The 18,786-nt window shown below is 37.6% G+C and overlaps 1 protein-coding gene across 1 annotated transcript in view; it reads left to right on the top strand.

The window, feature by feature from the left end:
* The window catches only part of MEGF10 (multiple EGF like domains 10), a 104,691-nt gene extending 87,775 nt beyond the window's left edge, over positions 1-16,916 (top strand). The window contains exons 18-26 of the mRNA XM_080573312.1: positions 660-788; positions 2,433-2,561; positions 5,117-5,245; positions 5,779-6,015; positions 7,321-7,448; positions 7,606-7,729; positions 9,663-9,707; positions 11,370-11,576; positions 12,540-16,916. Of these exons, the coding sequence (XP_080429438.1) occupies positions 660-788; positions 2,433-2,561; positions 5,117-5,245; positions 5,779-6,015; positions 7,321-7,448; positions 7,606-7,729; positions 9,663-9,707; positions 11,370-11,576; positions 12,540-12,700 (1,289 nt within the window). The 3' untranslated portion in view covers positions 12,701-16,916. The remainder of the gene's footprint in view (positions 1-659; positions 789-2,432; positions 2,562-5,116; positions 5,246-5,778; positions 6,016-7,320; positions 7,449-7,605; positions 7,730-9,662; positions 9,708-11,369; positions 11,577-12,539) is intronic.
* The last annotated feature ends 1,870 nt before the right edge of the window (positions 16,917-18,786 follow it).

Genomic DNA, 18,786 nt, shown 5'->3' with positions numbered 1-18,786 from the left:
CTTACTGGATCCATACAAATTACTATTGACAAGAAAGAACTAGATGAAGCAAAATTGTCAGAGGAAGCATAGCTAATTGTATAAGGTACCAAAATCCACACAATCTCCAATGCATGCATGTAAAAATTTCAATGTTACCCACTAAACCATGTCCCTCAACACCAAGTCCAACCTTCGATGTAGCATCTAACAGTGGAAATTCAGGGAGTAATCTTAGTATTGTTCTTCAGGTGTAGGCTACAAGATATGTTTCAAACTTCTCTGTTCTCCTTCACATCTGGGGCTTAAAAGGCTTATCTCTTTAACTGTGCTCAAGTTGCCTTCAACTGTCTTTCTTCAGATGAACTTAAGGAAGCTTACATGGCTTTCTCCACAAGAAAGCTTGTGTTAGTGTCCTAGTTACTAAGAATTGAGTATGTATCACTGGTTTCATACATTCAGTTTTTTTCAGCACTTTTTATCTTTAGTAAAATGAATCCATAGCTTAAAAAAATCTGGCTATCGGCTCTAAATGGAGCAGCCCAAAATATTTGTTTAAAAGAAAAAACAACAAACCCCAAACCAAACAGCCCTCTCATGTGCTTGTAAGCAGCTCTCCATTTCATGAGTACCAAAGAACTTGTCATTTATGATTGATTACTTGCTCTGGGTTGTTTCAGCTTGCCCGCCTTCTCACTGGGGACCAAACTGCATCCACACGTGCAACTGCCATAATGGAGCTTACTGCAGTGCCTACGACGGCGAGTGCAAATGTACCCCAGGATGGACTGGCCTTTACTGTACACAGCGTAAGTGACTGTTATTGTCCATTCATAGTCTCAACATGTCTACAAATCAGTGACAAAATTTTCCTTCGGGACTTTCACATTTTGTTAATTTCTTCCCCTGCTGCTAAACCTTTCCGATCAGAAGATGCAAGGCATAACCTCCATGGTTGCAGGGGAAGACCCTGTAAAATCACTGGAGGCTTGCTGGCCATTGCATTTGGGCTCCTTTTTAGCCTTCCTTCAGAGGAAGACAACTTTTGGCCACAGGCAGACATCCCAGCGGAGAAGTCTGTCATGTGCACATGCAGAATGAATGACTGCCATTCAGGTGCTACTGCTCTACATGTGCAGTTATGGCTGCAGACCATAGTGTGGTTGATGTTAGCTATGTACCAGGCAAGGTGGTGGTACCATGTAAATCTTTCCCTCTCTGAAACCTCCCCAAGAAATATTGTAGCAGTGGAGACCCAACAACCAAGATAATAACATAACACAGTGCTGACAAAAGCCATGAGAATAGCATCTGGCTTAGCTGTGGCTGTGATCTACTGAGGCGTAGTCCCTGTTGGCATTGCAAAATGGTCAAACTGTACATCTCTCACCTGTAGCTGTTACATCCAGGGGTCAACTGCAACAGCAGCTGTAGCTCAGTAGCTGTAATTCACATTTCTACGTAGAAACGATTTTACTTGGAACTTAGAAACATAAATTCACTACGTTGTTATTCTATCATTCGTTTTGGATTTTAGGTAATTAGTACATTAATACTGATTTTTTCCTGAGACCTTTTCATCCAAGTGAAAATGCAAAAAGTGCAGCAACTGTGTAGGCATGTGGCACACATTATGTGCTTGGCAACAGTTCATACAAAGTTTGAGAGAGAAACATTAGATACTGACACGTTGTCTTCTTATCTTTATCATAAATTATCAATTAATGGCTTCAGTTTGGTTTATCTTCAATACAGGCATCCACACTTTCTGTAATCCAGGCACATCCATTATCTTCAAACTAAGGAAAAATAAGACTACTGACTGTTTTGCATTCCATGTTTAAATAACATTTTCATAAAATCAGAACTCTCTTTTTCAACTGAACAATGTCATAGTGGCAGGAAGTACATTATATTGCCATATGGATGCAGCTCTGGAAAACACTCACTGTTTTGGTTCAGCTGTCAGCTATCATGGTTATTTTGCTTCCTGCTGGTGAATAACGATCTCTTTGCGGTGATATATCTTCTTCATACTGAAATGGTATCTTTGTGAGGAGCTGAGACTCAATATGTTATTATTTTTATTATTTTATGATTCAACATCAGCTGTGTAGAAAATATGTCCAAAGGTTCATTCATCACTAATCAGAATCACTGCTCTGGCTCACAAAGTGCCCTCTTTCTCCTTAAAACTATTTCTTCTAGGAGCCCTTCTTGCTGGCTTCTTCTGCTCATCTGCTGTCCCCAAAATTTGCAATCTCATTTTTATGTACTTGTTGCCTAATGAATATTCTAAATCCCTTAAAATGAGGTAGGTCTTAATCTGTTGTGTTTATAGAATGCCACATTGAAATGGCTTTTCAATAACATACTTAATCAGAATATTTGAATTTTATTGCTAGAGCACCTGTTTCACTCCTTCCCCCCCCCCCCCCCTCCTTGTTTTGCAGGATGTCCCCTAGGGTTTTATGGGAAGGACTGTGCATTGATATGCCAATGTCAGAATGGAGCTGACTGCGACCACATCAGTGGGCAGTGTACCTGCCGCACAGGATTCATGGGGAAGCACTGTGAGCAGAGTGAGTAGGAACTGGAGTTGTCCATGCTTGATAACAAACACCAAACCCTGAGCCAACCTCCTGTTATTTTGGCAAGTGTTGTGATGCAACCTCCTGGCTTCAATGAGAATCTTGACTGTGCAAGAGCTTTAGGAGTCAGACCCAGACTATTTCCAAACAGATAAATGCCCACAGAATTAGTTATTAAGACTGATTATGATAGTGGTGGTTGTTTCTTTCACCTTGTAGCTACATTTCAGAGGCATTTGTACCACATTCTAGCTGCTTTGGATACAATGCTTAAAAAACAACAACTCTGACATGTAAAAGTAACAAATTAGTCTGAGTAATTATTAGCATAAATCGCAATCAAAATTATTAGTTAGAAAACTATAGATAAGTAGTACCACATCTTTACTAGTGGATAAAATTAAAATTTGCGATGTGTCTTTACAATTCAAATGGATTATAAAAGCATAATAAATGTCATTTTATTTTTCTACATGTGATTCCTTACCCGAGAAAAATTAAGAATAGCACCACTGACATCAGTGGTGGTATAATGTTGTACAACATTAAAAGAATAATCAGGCTTATAAAGACAGAATGCTCGTGAAGACAGAACGCTATTAGTCCAGCATTAGCTAATATCACCGAGTGAGTGGTGCTCCCAATCTTCATGCATTAGTGCAATGTAAAGCAATCCATTCAACATGAGGTCCCACATACCCCTATTTTAACTTAATTACTATTTTGAAGATTTAAACTTGTGTTAGGCATCAGCATTGCGCATAAGGCTTTGGTTTTGATATGAGGGGGTTGTTTCTTATTATCTAGAGCACGTCACACCTGGCAGTACTCTAACGGAAGGGAGGGGAGGTTACCATATACTGAACTTTACCCCTGTAGACACACTTTATTCCCTCAGCAGTGAGCCTAGCTCCAGCTCCAACAGGTGCTTTGTAGGTAAGGCTAACGGGCACCTGGGGTAGAACCACTGAAAATACAGAAAAGTTTTTTTTTTTTTTTTCCTAAGAAAAATACATTTACAATGAAATGTGAATATTTTGGAGGAATATGTTTATTTCAGTGAAATAATACATTGCAACATGTAATTATTAGTTATTTCAGTTTTCTTATTCTACTCTGATGATATCAGGATGTTTCACTTAAAAAGGAGAATAATGCTTAGGAAAAGATGAAGATTTTAAGATCCTCTTCTGATATCATCATATCAAAATATTATTTCAAATACTTTGGCAAACCTAGCTGTGTTAGGATGTTTATAGATTTGACATTTTATACTATAATTTGGTAATAATGATTCAACAATATTAAACTAAGTGTTCTGATATTTATGAATTGGAACTTCAGTTTTAAAAAATTGACTTTTCATTGCAGTTTAGATTTCAAAATGCCAAAATATATCATGGAATAGTACTTTTTGTACAGACATTGACTTCAGTGGTGCTAATATTGTTTTATGGAATGTAACCAAGAGAAGAAGGTGGTATATGAGCAGGAAATTACACTTGCATCTGGATTTATCAAGATTGCAAAGAAGTATCTTTGGCACGTATTGTGTTATATTATGTCATAAATTATTGTAAACTAGGAATACATAACAGATGTGTTAGATTTTTTTAAAAAAAGACAAATTAATGTAGTTAGAAAATCATGAGGTTCAGAAATTTGAGTCTCAGAAAGAGAAATACCACCCTTCCTCAAACCATAGGTACTACAACAATGTAAAAAGCCACAGAGTAACACAGGTATCAATATGAAAGAAGTAATTTTTATCAGTGTAGGATAATTTTCTATCATGCTGATTATGTGATGTAGGAGACGCTTTGATTGGTAATTATTTATTGTATACAAATCATTCTGGGAGAGACAAATGCATGTAAAACTGTTCCAATTAACTTATTTTTCATAATTTAATATTTTTCTACTCCATGTAGTTTCTCAGTGTACACATTATGGTATCAAAGTATGCCATAAGCAGTCTGGGACCAGTTTTATTTTTATGTAAGTAGATGGCACATCTCAGACTAGTGATCCTAGTCTCTTGCCCTGTCACCGCATTAGCACATCTGTCATAGTCATGACACCAGCCGGATGTCTGGCACCATTCATGATTACAGGGTTCTTCAAGCACTTGAATCTGCGTGACCTGTGAGACCAGGCATGCCTGGGCAGAACTGTCCTCACTGTCTTCTGCCTTTCTAATCTATTTTTTTTCCACTTTTTTTTTCTTTTTTTTTTTTTTTTTCTGTTTTCACTTTCTTAGTGGCAGCAAGATAACAGGTAAAAGAAAGTCACTTTTGAATGCAGTTTCTTTCTCTGTCTGCATGTGCACACACACGTAGAGCGTTCCCCTTCAGAAAATCTTCTCGGGTCTACCACTCATAAGATATCGCCATCTGCTGGCCATGTGCAAAAACATACGTGGTGAGGCAGCAAATGGTAGCAGGTGTAGTGCTGTAGGTCTGTAATACATACAGATCTGTATACGTTTCAGAAGTGATAACTATGTCTGCTTTTCATTTACACGTATTTTGTTCATTTCTCTGCAGAATGCCCTCAAGGTACCTATGGGTACGGATGCCGGCAGATATGTGACTGTCTGAACAACTCGACCTGTGACCACATCACAGGGACTTGTTACTGCAGCCCAGGCTGGAAGGGGGCCAGGTGTGATCAAGGTAAGGCCTACCTAGGTGCTGAAAATTACTGGAATTATTTTCTCTAAAACTTAGTCAACCTATTTGAGGTCATCTATGTATCAGCCATAAAATTAATTTTGTGTGTGTTTAATATGTGCTTAAATTGTCTTTTACTAAATTGTATACATTTTGTAGATTTGTAAGTATTAGATGCCTCTGTGGTAGTTTATTGGACCAAAGCACTTAGGTGCTGATTGCATGAAATGCTTTACAGTGCTGTACTGTGCAAAGCTGCTGGTAAGAGCATGCACGTTATCTGCTCTGCACTTTTGCCTAGAGAATTTCTTTTCTTTTTTCTTACCTTTTCACCTCTTTCTGTGAAGAAGAAGAATGATTTTCCTCAAGGCTAGGGTTGTTTTTGTGCTGGTTTCTGACATAGTTCTATTTTGGCATTGTGAAGTACAGTTAAAATTAACAGAAAGAAAGATTGAGAAGTGAAATATTGTCTTCTGCTCCTGAAATGTAAGCCTCATAATTTATGTAATATATTTTCATTTCTTTGTGTATTTCAGCTGGTGTAATTATAGTGGGAAACTTGAACAGTTTAAGCCGTACCAGTACTGCCATCCCTGCTGATTCTTACCAGATAGGGGCTATAGCAGGCATTATCATTCTCGTCCTGGTTGTGCTTTTCCTGCTAGTGCTGTTCATCATTTACAGACAAAAACAGAAAGGGAAAGAAACAAATATGCCCTCAGTGACCTATACACCTGCTATGAGAGTCATCAATGCAGATTACACCATTTCAGGTAAGTGAGATTTAGAACAGATTGTTTCCTCTGTCTCTTGACTTTATGTTTTCAGTCGAGCACTGATGGGATTCATATAACAGGGTTGAATGTGTGCGTTTCATCTTTCTACATTAGTGAAGGCTGCTCTGAGCAGGAGCCTATTTGTTTCCAGAGAGTGCATCTACAAGTCTGCTTTGCAAGCCTCCCTCGAAAGAGACAGGGGAGGGTTCTTCCGTCTTTGGGAAAGAGGAGTCAGACTCACTGCTCCCAATGGTGCTTTATAGCAGAGCAGCCCCTGGGACCACACCACTTGCTAGTAAACCAGCACACCAGAGCAGTGGTAGGCTTGTGTCACCTTCCAGCTGCCAGAGACGGTTCACCAGGGTTCAGAAGGATGCTGGTTCAGCATCTGTAGCTGTTTAGTTTGTTCTGTATCGTAGTCATTTCATCTGTGCATTTAGTACAATAAAGCTGGTATATGCTGGTAAAATATGCTAATTGCTGAATAAAGGATCAAGTGATCATATATCTTGCTCTACTCAGTAACATTTTAATCCCTAAATATTTTTCTGTATTAACTGGTGGACATATGGACTTCACTATTCCTCTGTGCCTACTTTTAAACGGACTTGGAAAGTGTGGCAAAATGTAGTTTCTGCTGAGACTTTAAATTCGATGCCAACAGCTTGTATACAGAAAGACTGCTATAGATTGAGAAAAATCAGAATTTCACACTAGCTGCAGCAAGGCTGTGTAGAGGGGCAGAGTGGTCCAAGTTTGAAACAGATGAGGGGAAAGAGCAATGTTCCTGAAACAGGACAGGAGTTTTCGATCCACGGATGTGAGTTGGGATGCAGGTGTACATGAAAATTCAGGTGATCCTGTCTTTTGCACACAGCTATTAAGGAAGCTGGCAGCTAAAGAAGCCAGCAGAAGCAGTTGTCAGAGCAGAGAAAGATGTACCAGAGAAGACAGTGGTGCTGTTTAAGCACCAAAAAAAATGTTGCTGTGAACTCTGTGGTAAAAGTGTCTATGACTTGGACAATGCCATGGTTACAGATGCAAAATAAAACAAGGGATCAGATCAGAAAGGCAAATCATTAAGTAACACTTGATAATGCTCTTTGCTAAAAGTGGCTATGCAATTAGTCAGTTACTGCTGTCTCTCTCTTATTCATTTAGATGTATGCAAGATTTCTAGATTTTTATTCAAGAAACTCCAGACTAGATTCTGAAATCCACTTAGCACTATGGAAAACATAGCTTAGGAAAGAAATCGCATGTTATTTTAAGTTAATCATTTTCTTTTCTTTTCCTTTTCAGAAACCATCCCTCATAGTAATGGTGGAAATGCTAACAGTCACTATTTCTCCAACCCTAGTTATCACACTCTAACACAGTGCACTACCCCACCTCATGTCAACAACATGGACAGACTGACCCTGGCAAAGGTAAAGCAGAAAAATCTAGATTCTTCTGTGTAGATTAGCTGCCAGTTTATTTTACTGTGTTCCCTCTCATTGGATTTATTTCACTTTCCCTGATTATCTCCTAGTGGAATGCAGCAATCCCCTACTAGTTTCAATTATCTGTCTTTCTTTGAAATAGGCAAAAAACAATCAGCTGTTTGTGAACCTTAAAAATGTGGAACCCGGAAAACGAGGCACCATCATGGACTACACTGGAACACTGCCTGCTGACTGGAAACATGGGGGTTACCTCAATGAGCTCGGTAAGAAAAAATCAATGTTATTTTTATTGTAGCTGAGATGGAATAGAAAACAGATTTATTTTTTTCCGTGTAGAACGTGTTCTCCAGTCAGGGTATCAAAATGGTTCTTCTGTGACACTAGTAAGCCTTGTTCGTAATGTCAGGTTTGTCAGATTCTGTGAGGCTCAGGGTTATGGGTTTGTCCTTCCTTTAAGGCAGTACCCTGACAGATGAAAAAGTGACTCCTTATGAGGGACTGTCAATCAATCTGATGCCCCATCGAGATGTGATATGCAAAATATCTCATTGTTATAAAATGTTTTTCATATTAATTAATGTCATAATGCAATGAATGTTCTACAGTAGTGTTTTTGTTTGGCAAAATTACAATTTCTTACAAAATAAATGAGAGGTTGCATATATGTTTTTTTTTTTTAATCCCCACTATCTTGAATCTGTTTAAAAATAGTTTCTCATCATCTGACCTGCTTCAGCTGTAAATTCTAGGAGCATCTCCCAAGTTAAGTCTCTCATTTGCCAAAACAAAGGACATCTTAGGAAGAAAAATTCACAAGTGTTAAGTTACTGTATCCTGCTTTATGCTGTCTTTTGCTGTCTTGTCATCATTTCCCAATTTCTTGCATTCCAAAAAGGCTGGATTATATTGACTGTTATCACTGACAAGTGAAAATTTTGTAAGGGTCTTTCAGTGCCAGTGCAATTTTGAGTATCGTTTCTTACCTTCATTTCTGGTCTTTAACAGTAGCAGATTCTGGGAATGAGAACAATAGTATAGAGCCCTTATTTATCATGCTCATCCATGATCTTTTGCTGACACAACTGAGGCTTAGATCTAGTCTGTAGAAAAGGGTTTCAGTCATAACGGTGGTCAACTTCACATTTTCTTAGTCAAGAGTGTTTGTAGTAGCACATTAAGCTGTGGTTAGTCCACTGCAGTGTACCTTGAGTAACAGGGAGATTCGAGAGGACTGGGTGAGTGCTGATATTATGTTTGTTTTCTAGATAAACAGAGATGACTTGGGTAGCTGTAGGCTGGTGACCTGTGCATTAGTCTTAGCAAAAACAATAGAACAGCTAATGTGAGATCTAATTAGTAACTTATGGGGTAGGAATACAATTCATTGTTTTAGGACTTCTCAAATAGAATAATTTCGTTTTTGGAAACAATGACTTTTGTTTATAGAGATGCTGTATAGGTAAAATGGTTTTAGGCTTTTGTAAGCCTTCTAGCATAGTACCACCATACAGTCTGATTAAAAAATTAGTACTGCATAGTATCAATCAAAGCTTTTTGAATAAATTAACAACCAGGCAAGTACCAGGTCTCTGAAAACAGTTGTCAGTCATTGCTGATGTTTAGATTGAGATTTATATTGAGATAAATTTGTTCCTAACAGCTAATTGTAAAGCTGTAGACCGAGGCACTAGTAGCTCAGGCCATTCCCTCAGGTCAAAGAGCTGTAACAGAATGACCTTGGACAACACAGTGGGAGTGATTAACTGTGAAAGCAAAATACCAAGAACTGGAGTGAACTTCCATACTCTGAGGTTTTCAGGTCAAGATGGGATGCCTTTCTGGTAGATACAGTTTACCCAGACAGAAAATATGCGTTAATCAAACAGCAGTTATTAGGCTCATTCAAGAGTAACTGGGCAAAATGTAATGGCCTGTGACATGTGTGAGGTCAACCAGATAATTTAATAGTCCTTTATAACCTTACCCACCTTTCTTGTTCAGAGAGGTACTGAAAGCTTGCAAATATGAACAATGCTTTTGCAACCCTATATTGGGCAGTCTCATGGGGTTTATGAGAGAATACTTCCACTAAGGTAGAAATCAATCCCAAAGCTAATTTGAAAGACATAGAAGCTGTTATGTAATCGGTTTTCTTTGATTTTAAAACTGCTCTGTTTTTGGTATCATTTTTCTCAGGTGCTTTTGGACTTGATAGGGGTTATTTGGGAAAATCCCTGAAAGGTGAGTTTTTTTCTGGTGCGTTTAGATGAAATGACGTCAATAATCAGTTTACTCTTATAAATTATATTTGGTTTCTGTGCAAAGAGAATATAAAATAATTTTGGACTAAATTACTGTGTCATTGAATCAATGCCCTAAATGCATGAATTTTTATTTGTGGATTTATTTTCTTTCTTTTGTGAGGGTAGGTTTCTTAAAACAAAACAAACCACACACACACACACAAAAAAAAACCAAAAAACCTCAAGGCTTTCTAAGTTCCTTATGTGTCCCATACAACAAATGTTTCTGTAATGCACGAGGCACAAAATGGCTCTATTCTAGCCATTCTAGAGGAACTTCAGTTTAGTGAGCTAGGTAAGGATGCATGCTGCCTCAGATGAAAGGCTTTAAAAGAGAACCAATTCCTCTTGCAAATGGCATGGACGGTGTAGGACTGCATAATCACAAGCAAGCCTGCAATGCTTCAACATGCTCACTGCAGGACTTTGGAATGTTTATCGAAGTATGAATGCATAGAGAAGAATGAAAACCTTAGGAAATTTGGGGTAATTATGGTATTTTGATATTCTGAGTTATCCAGTTTACTTATAAGACTTTATACTGCACCATACTTGTGTATGCAACTGTTTTTGTTTTATGACTGAGGTATAGCAAGGATGATTAGAATGTCTGGATATCCAAACAATAAAAAAAGTGTAGCTAAATAAGTTAAATATGTTGACAAGAACAGCTGGTTTGTCACCTTATTTATAATACTGGACAATTTAAGCTGGAGAAGTGATTTGCTATATATTGCTACTTGAGATTCCCTGGTTTTGCAGAACTAGAGGAATCTTAATGGAACATATCTTAAAGGAGACACAAGTCTATGAGCACATATCCACTGGCAGGTTTACCAAAGTCATTCTCAAGCTGGATCTTCACTCAGGAACCAGTTGAGAAAGTCTCAGCTCTGAAGTTTAAATAATACAGCATACCACAAAGCAACACAGAGAACAAAGTAACACAGACACCACAGAGACTCTTCTCAGCCTGAGAAGATGCCTCTTCTCTTAAACTATGGCAAGCTGTCCTTCACCTAAATCCTGAAATGATAAGACACTTGGTGTTTCTTTTTCAGCTTTCCTATACATACTTCAGAGAAACTTCCAAGAAACTGGTTACTCTTTTGGTGTGGCTTCATGCTCAAGTTTTGCACCAAATAGGCCATCTCTATAAACCACCTTGCCATCTGCCTAGCCATTGCTATCAGAAACAGTCTGTTAGGTCACTTACTTTAATCATGTCCTTAGTTCAGCACTTGCAAAGGCAAAAATATTCTGAAGACCGTATAAAAAATTGATTCTACACATTATCTGTATTTAATGCTAGCTTCTATCTTAATCAGAAGTGAAGTTGGTCAGATGTTTTGCTGATGGCAAGATCAATCTCATAAAAGAACAGACCAGTAGAGGTGCTTTCATTAATGGCTGTATAACAATTGTGAAGTGTTACGATTAGTTTCAATTTAAATATTGAGTGAATTTTAAAACTCAAGATTAAAGAATGTCTGTATAATTTCAGAGTTGTGTAAAAGTGGAAATGCATTTTGCTCTGTTTAGTATCAATGTCCAAATTATGTAGTGTACTTGAGAGAGTAGTTTGTTTTTCTTTTTTCAGATCTAGTGAAGAACTCAGAATACAATTTAAGCAATTGCTCATTGAGTAGCTCTGAAAACCCATATGCTACTATAAAAGACCCACCAGCTCTTGTACCAAAGAGTTCAGAATGCGGATATGTTGAAATGAAGTCACCAGCACGCAGGGACTCCCCGTATGCTGAGATTGCCAGCTCTGCTTCAGCCAATAAGAATGTTTATGAAGTTGGTAAGTAGAAATTCTGCTTCGAGATTTTGAAGGTTAATAAGAGGAAGCACAAAACTCTTTTCCTTTGAATCAATTTAATGAAAACACATGAAAAAATACTCACTGAAAAAAAATTGTGATGCTTTCAAATTCTGTTTTCTGCTCAAAAGCTGTAAAAACAAGCTCATTCTTTTCAGATGAGTGGTGTAATTCACAAGAGCACCATTTAAAAATACCTTCAGGTCTGTGTTCAATAACCCACAGCTACCTCTGGATTTCCTTAGTTTGAAAGTCTTTCTGTAAACAACAGCAGAAGGTATGCTCAGCATTTAACTGCAATATAATTCAGATCTGTTAAGTACTGAACACAGGTGGAACAAGTGTATGGGAGGGATAGAAAAGGTCTGTTTCTTCTCCTTGAGCAGAAAAATGCATTTTCACCCACAGAAGTGGGTTTTTACTGAAAGGGTTCCTATATGGTTGCTGCATTACTGTAGTTACAGAAAACATTGGAGTCTTGTAGCATATTATTTCCCTAATGGTCTCAGGACCAGAATAATGTGTGTCACGCATTACAGGACACCATTTTCCATTACTGTCCCCAGTTAGCTATTCTTCTGAAATCCATCACTATCTGTGTTGTATTTTTAAGGATTTTTATAAGATCTTGATTTAAATCCCCCATTTTTTATTACTATTTTTTTTTGTCCACACACAGAGAACAGATGCTGATCCACTTGGTTCTGTCATTAAATATACTCATGGTAAGTCCTTGATGCAAGCTTAGAGGCATTATTTAGTGTAAAGCTGGAATGCCTTAGCATCAACTTACCAACACACCTTCATTTCAGGACTCAGCATGACAAGGAATCTTTGTCTTGGAGCAGATAGGACAGAATATTTTGTAATGCAAACTGCAATGAAATACAGCGTCATCTCTCTGCCATTTCTTGTGATGAGTGTATGTACTCTCTTTTATCGCAGAACCAACGGTGAGCGTTGTCCAGGGAGCATTCAGCAGCAGTGGACGTTTCAGCCAGGATCCTTATGATCTCCCGAAAAACAGCCACATTCCATGTCACTATGACTTGCTACCAGTTCGAGACAGCCCCACATCCTCTACAAAGGAGGTTGGCAGTGAATGACCCCAAAAGCTGGAGTGTAGCACAGTGGGACTCTCAAGGGGACAAGTGGCATGGCTCCTTCCTCTAGTTTACGATCCTATTGCTCCTAATCTGTCCAGCAGGCAATTGCTGTACATAAAACAGGAATCTCTACATGAAGTTTGTATTGTGTATACAAGTGATGGATGGACAAATGCCACACTTGGGAGACCCTGATTGTTCTTTTCTTTTTTTTTTTCATGGCAGTTAATTTTATAGAAACAGGTATACAACACATTTATACTGTAATATACTTGCTTAAAAATCTTAGTTTGCAGGTCGGTTTTGCTAACAGATCCCACTTCAGCTACTTTAAACGTGGACTTGATATTTGTCATGTTTCAAAGTAGAAATACTCCCAGGACAGTGCAACTTGCCAAATGCCACTTTATACAGGTGATTAGTTATGTAGAAGAAAAACTGCCTTGCCAAATTTTACCTTCCATTCTGATCTTTAGTCAAGACATACTAAGAAACAAGATCAGATGGGGTGTGAGTAAGCACAATACTGCAGTTGTTTGGGAATTCCACCATCAGGCATTCTTTGTCCCTTACTGGTGGTGGGAATACTTTGCTTGAACAGTTTTGAAGATGACAAAAGCATTGCATACATCAATATTACATGATGCCTCAAGATCTCTGGGTACTCCAAACCCAGCACCAGTCCTCAACAAATCTTTTGCTACATTTCAACTCCATATGCTGCAGTTCTGACCACTATTTCTTCCATTCACTACTAATAATCCACAACATATCAGTAATTACTTCATAAAATATGTAAATTAAATCAGTTTATTTTTGTCAGCATGGACTGAGTGTGTAAGGAGTGGAAAAAGGTGATGAATTATGTAAACCTGACTTGCAATGAACGGTTTACATTTTATAAACAGGTAGTAATAATTACTGTAATATAGGGTAAAAACAGTTAAATGTTGTGATTTTTTTCTTAGAAATAACTAAGCAATCTCTGTGCATACTTGCTAAAGGCACCTTTTCTTTTTTTATAGTTGATGTAGGGAAAAACATGCTTAAGCTGGTCTTTTGCATTGCTAATAATGTGACACATGTACCCCCATTCTTCATTAACTTCTGTCTCAATTTTTAAGGTGTACGTCTGTGTTTCTAGTGATCTAGCTTGTAATTGCAAAAATATTCTACTGTGTGTCTTTTTTTTTTTCTTTTTTTCTTTTTTGCATTTTTGCCAACTGGCCTTTACTTTGTCTGGTTAAAGAGACCTCTGGGTGGAGGAAGAGGATTAAAGTAAGGATAATGTCATACTGATACTATAAGAGGTGGTTAGCAATTACATAATAGTTTAACTTTATGAAATGAATTCATTGGAAGAATAAAATATCAAGGTCTTTTGTTGGGGATAATAACAACAACGCAGAAAAAGTAAAAAAACAACAACAACAAAAAACAGAAAAACAGACTCCCGCTTTGAAATTTAGCTCATTCTGTTGACTACATGGATGGAGACCATCCCTCCAAAAGACTCCTTTCTCTGTCTGAAACAGTCTGAAAAAGTAAAGATACCTTTAGAAACCTAAAAAAGATATTCTCAGCTGTGGCAATATTACTTCCAGCTGCTTCTGCTGTCAGTGATGCCATCTGCTGACATGCTTGTGACACAATCCCAGCAATCTTCACCCTGCTCTAGTACCAACTCTGTAGCTTGTTATGAGGAGCTTAGGGATATAGGTAGTTGCATTCTATGGCATATAATGGGAAGCATAAAGTCCTACTAGTCTCTTCTTTCTGCACTGGAGTCACATTTTGGCACAGAGACCTGTGATACACTCACTATGTGATGTGGAGCTGATCGGTCAGTAGTCTGGTGTGTGTGCCAGCTCAGCACAGGGACTGCTGTGACAGTTTTAAGGCTGGACTGCAGCAGAGCCCGAGACAATGAAGTATCTATCATGGTGGAATAGATGTACTTGTGTGAAAATCACAACCAGTTGCCTTTGAAATACTAAATGCAACAGAGTATCAACTGGAAAAACAAACAAACAAACACACACTTTCAGAAATGTTTTTGAAAACAAACCCCTGGTTTGAAATGGAAACACCATGTGCTTTTATTTGTTGTCATTGAAGTGGTGATAAATGAGAGTTCGGCATCAGAGACATTGTAGCAGGTGTGCTTAACCCTGGGGAAAGCATATGCCTGTTTGCAGCGCCCCTTAACATTCCTGGTTCTTACTGGTTGTAAGCACTGACCCTTGCACATCCTTGGAACAAACAACTTGATCAGCTTTGGTCATTGCCAGCATAGCAATTAAATACAAGGTTTTAAAAGCCAGTCACCATTTAATCCCTCCGTAAAACAAAATATTGACTGGATCTGTGTGCATATAGGAACATGTAGCGCTAATGGTATATACATGTGTTTGTACTGTGTGAAACAGACTTTAAAATAAAACCTGTCTTTGAAGCCGTGAATAGAAAATGCTGTATTTGGCAATTGTAAGCTCACAAAAAATTATTTTCTTACTCTGTATAAAATTTGGAGACCTCTAGATAAATAAATCCTCATCATAGAAACAGTTCTTTTTTAATATGCAGCAACGAAGAGCTCAATACGTGATTTTTAATTGGTTTGAAAATCTCCAGTATGACACACATTTCCTCTAGTGATATATTCAGCCAGATATTTGTGGGAACAAATGGATTTCTGATACTTTTGCCTATTGTGTATGTTCGAAGTATATACATAGCCATATATACATAACCAGCCTTTCTGTGAGTAAAAATCCTGCTGTGTAGTCAGCGTAAGCAATGTCTGAATATGTCTGAGCTATATTTGCAGTACATCTAGGTCAAGTAAATGACTTGTGAATTCACTTCAGCGGATGGTTGTTGGTAGACACTTACAAAATGGGTTGCCTGTAGGGGTAATACATTCCTCTTGAATGGTATCTTTATATCATTCGTTTGAGAGGAAAAAAAGCACCTGGGACTTCTGTTTGCAATCCTTTCATCTCCTGCATGGCTGTTAGGGAGGCTAGCTCTGGAGTACATCTGTTGTCAATTTAACAGATTCAAAACTCAACTCTCATGACTGTAACAGTCCTTTTTGCAGATCATAGTACGTTCTTAAAGAACTAGAATACTTTTGACCATCCATTCTATATTCTGGTGGGAACTTAATGAGTAAGTTGATGCAATAATTTTAGCAAACACCAGCTACACAGAGAGAATTGGCTTCACCACAGATAGGATTGGAAAGAGATGCTTGTTTCTACGTGTTCACATGATAAGAGTGAGAAATATAGCACTGAAAAAATGAGGTAGCTATCCCCTAGCAAGTTGTTTAGCAGTTTAATAAAGTGCAAAATTCTGCACAAAGTGAATAGCTGATTTTAAAGCATGTGGTAAGTATAAACTTTAAGTTTAGATAGTACAGGCTTATTTATTCTGGTCACTTAGAAGCATAATAAACTGCAACAGCTTTTTGTTTTATCAAATATTTTTAATCAAAACACACTGTTATGTGTAAACTTTGTCCTCATCTTGATCTACCCAGAGAGCTCCCATCAATTTTAATTGCAAATGCACATACAGATTAGAGGAGAATGAAGATTTTGTTGTAATCGTACTTTCTTCTGAGACAATCTGCAAAGTCAAGTTAATACTGAAATTAGAATAAAAATTCAGGAGCAGAAAATGCATTATTTAACATATGTTGAATTTTCAAAGTACTGTGACTACAATTGGATATTTTAATTAGATGTTTCCAAATAGTAATCCTTACGCTGAAGCTCCATAATCCAGACTGAAGAATACAGAGCTAATTTTGACAAAAATGCTTTATATTAAAGATTATATATATAGTAGTTTAAATGACTGAAAACAATTGTGTGTGTGTTTATTAATTACTGTATAGAAAATCTTTCCATTTTTGGTACGCTTACACTAGTGCTAGAGCACTGAACCTAACACTTCTATTTTCAGTTTTTTAGACCACATGACTTCACTTTGATAAGACTGAATTGTAATATATTTTTAAAGAAAACCTATCAAGTATGTCTGGACTTTTTTTTTCATAGCTGTAACAAAGCAAAAACAAAAACCTGTTTTGTTGTTAAAATATATCTATTTTCCAAAGATGACTGATGTTCATCATTTTGCCCTTCACTACCATTTATTTCACTTCACATACTTGTAGGTTAACATAATAAAGTTTCTAATGAAAGATGGGAAATGGTTGAATTTATTCCTCCCCCCCTCCCCCCCTCCTCCCTTAGGCCCCTTAGGATGAATATTAAATTGAACGGGAAATATAAATAATGTTATCGTTGCCAACAAGTAATGTATTTTATTTTCCCTCTTATAAAAAGCCAGTAGTTTCTGAGGTGCTTTGCAGAATAGCAAGGTTGATTTTGGATTTTAAACTGCTGAACTTTTGTTATTACTGTCAGATCACACAGGAATCAACTCTGTGAAGTGGGTGATTATTTCAAGGCTGTCTCTTGAATGCGTAAAGCTCTGCCCTTGGAAAAGACGTGGAACTGAACTGCCGAAAGCAAGGTGTTTTCCCTTTTTTGTAGGACAATAACCTTCGACTGACCTTTAAAAAGCCAATAACCGAAGTACAAACATGGAGTAAAATGAGATACTGTTTTGACTTTTAACTTTGACTCTTTATATGAACCTAAAAGCAGTGGCTACAAGTAGGTGGTGTGGGAAATTGTTCTTTGCTATCACTGTTTGCTCAAGGATGAGGGATTTAGCATTAGGTACTAACGGGAAAGTGTTACATCCCACAGAAGATTCTTAAGGACTGGTTCAATTATGTTTCACCTTAAGCAAAGAGGTAGTAGTTAGTCACCATGACACCTCCACCAAACATCATGCCTCAGATACGTGAGTGGTCGTGTGGGTTATACGGGTTACTTCTAGGATTCTAACCACCAGTAGAAAGTAAATGGACTCTCTAGTTCTCCCAAGACCCTTGAAAACACTGAGTGAACTGCCTTCAACAGGATAGCCAACAATAAATGAAATGCCTCAAACATATTTGCACGTTTTCCAAAAATGACAAGATCTGATGATATTTGCATGGGTTAAATTACCTCATTAACACCTTAAATTTGTGGTGAGACTTTACACTGCAATCAGCCAAAGTATAACCTCAGCAGGAGTTGAAAGGTAGTTTTTCACACCAATCACCTGCCTTTGAACAACTGCCTCACCTCACTACAGCCTCCAGCTCATCCCTTCTCTTCAGAGATAATTATCAGAGATAATATAAAGAAAATTTGATTTCCATTCACTTTAATCTTCCCCTAAATCCCTATCACAGCAGTGGTAATGGTGTGTAGGATTTTGTTCCGCGTAAACATAATTTTAAAATAGGAAAGTGGAAAAGATAACACTTTGAAAACTGCAGCAAGACAAAGAAAAGACTGGATACAAGCTTTTTCTAGCCATTGGTTTATTTTATCACCGTGGAACCTAGAGTGGTTAATGTATGCTCTGTGTGGCACATGAAGAGTGCTCCATCAATCAGATTCTTACTGTCATGAATCTGTGACAAGATCAGCATTAATGGATGGTAATGCAGAAGCTCTGCTACATTCGTCTGAAGAATGAAAACAATTTCTGTGTACCATTATGGTTAAAACCTGCTACTACTTATTCTTTGAATAACAAAAAAGTATGTTGCAAAAATATTTGGAAGGTAAGGTATTACCAAATGTGACCTAGAAAAGCACTTTATTCTTTTCTTCAAAATAAAAAGGAAAACCTGCACTTTGTTTTCTACTGCCCCTTCTTAGTATCTTCCTACTCTTTTCCCCTTTTGTCTATGGCATTGTTGACTGACTGAGGATGGGTAAGAGCTGCAACATTAGTTCCTGAAATGACAAGACAGCGCTATAGTGCTTTTCACGCTGGCCAAAACAAAAACTTACCAAACAAAAACAAAAATAAGAACAAAAATAAAACAGATTAGTGAGTTACTAGTTTGAAGAATAGGGTATGTGAGTCACCACTTTGACTGCTTCTCCTCCTCCCTATAAACTTTTTTTAGCTACCTCTACAGTCTCCAAAGAGGGCCTTAA

This window comes from Anser brachyrhynchus (genome assembly GCF_964034855.1).
Source record: "Anser brachyrhynchus genome assembly, chromosome: Z".
Taxonomy (NCBI): Eukaryota; Metazoa; Chordata; class Aves; order Anseriformes; family Anatidae; genus Anser; species Anser brachyrhynchus.
The sequence above is the reverse complement of the archived record's forward strand: the minus strand, read 5'-3'. Positions and strand labels throughout refer to the sequence as shown.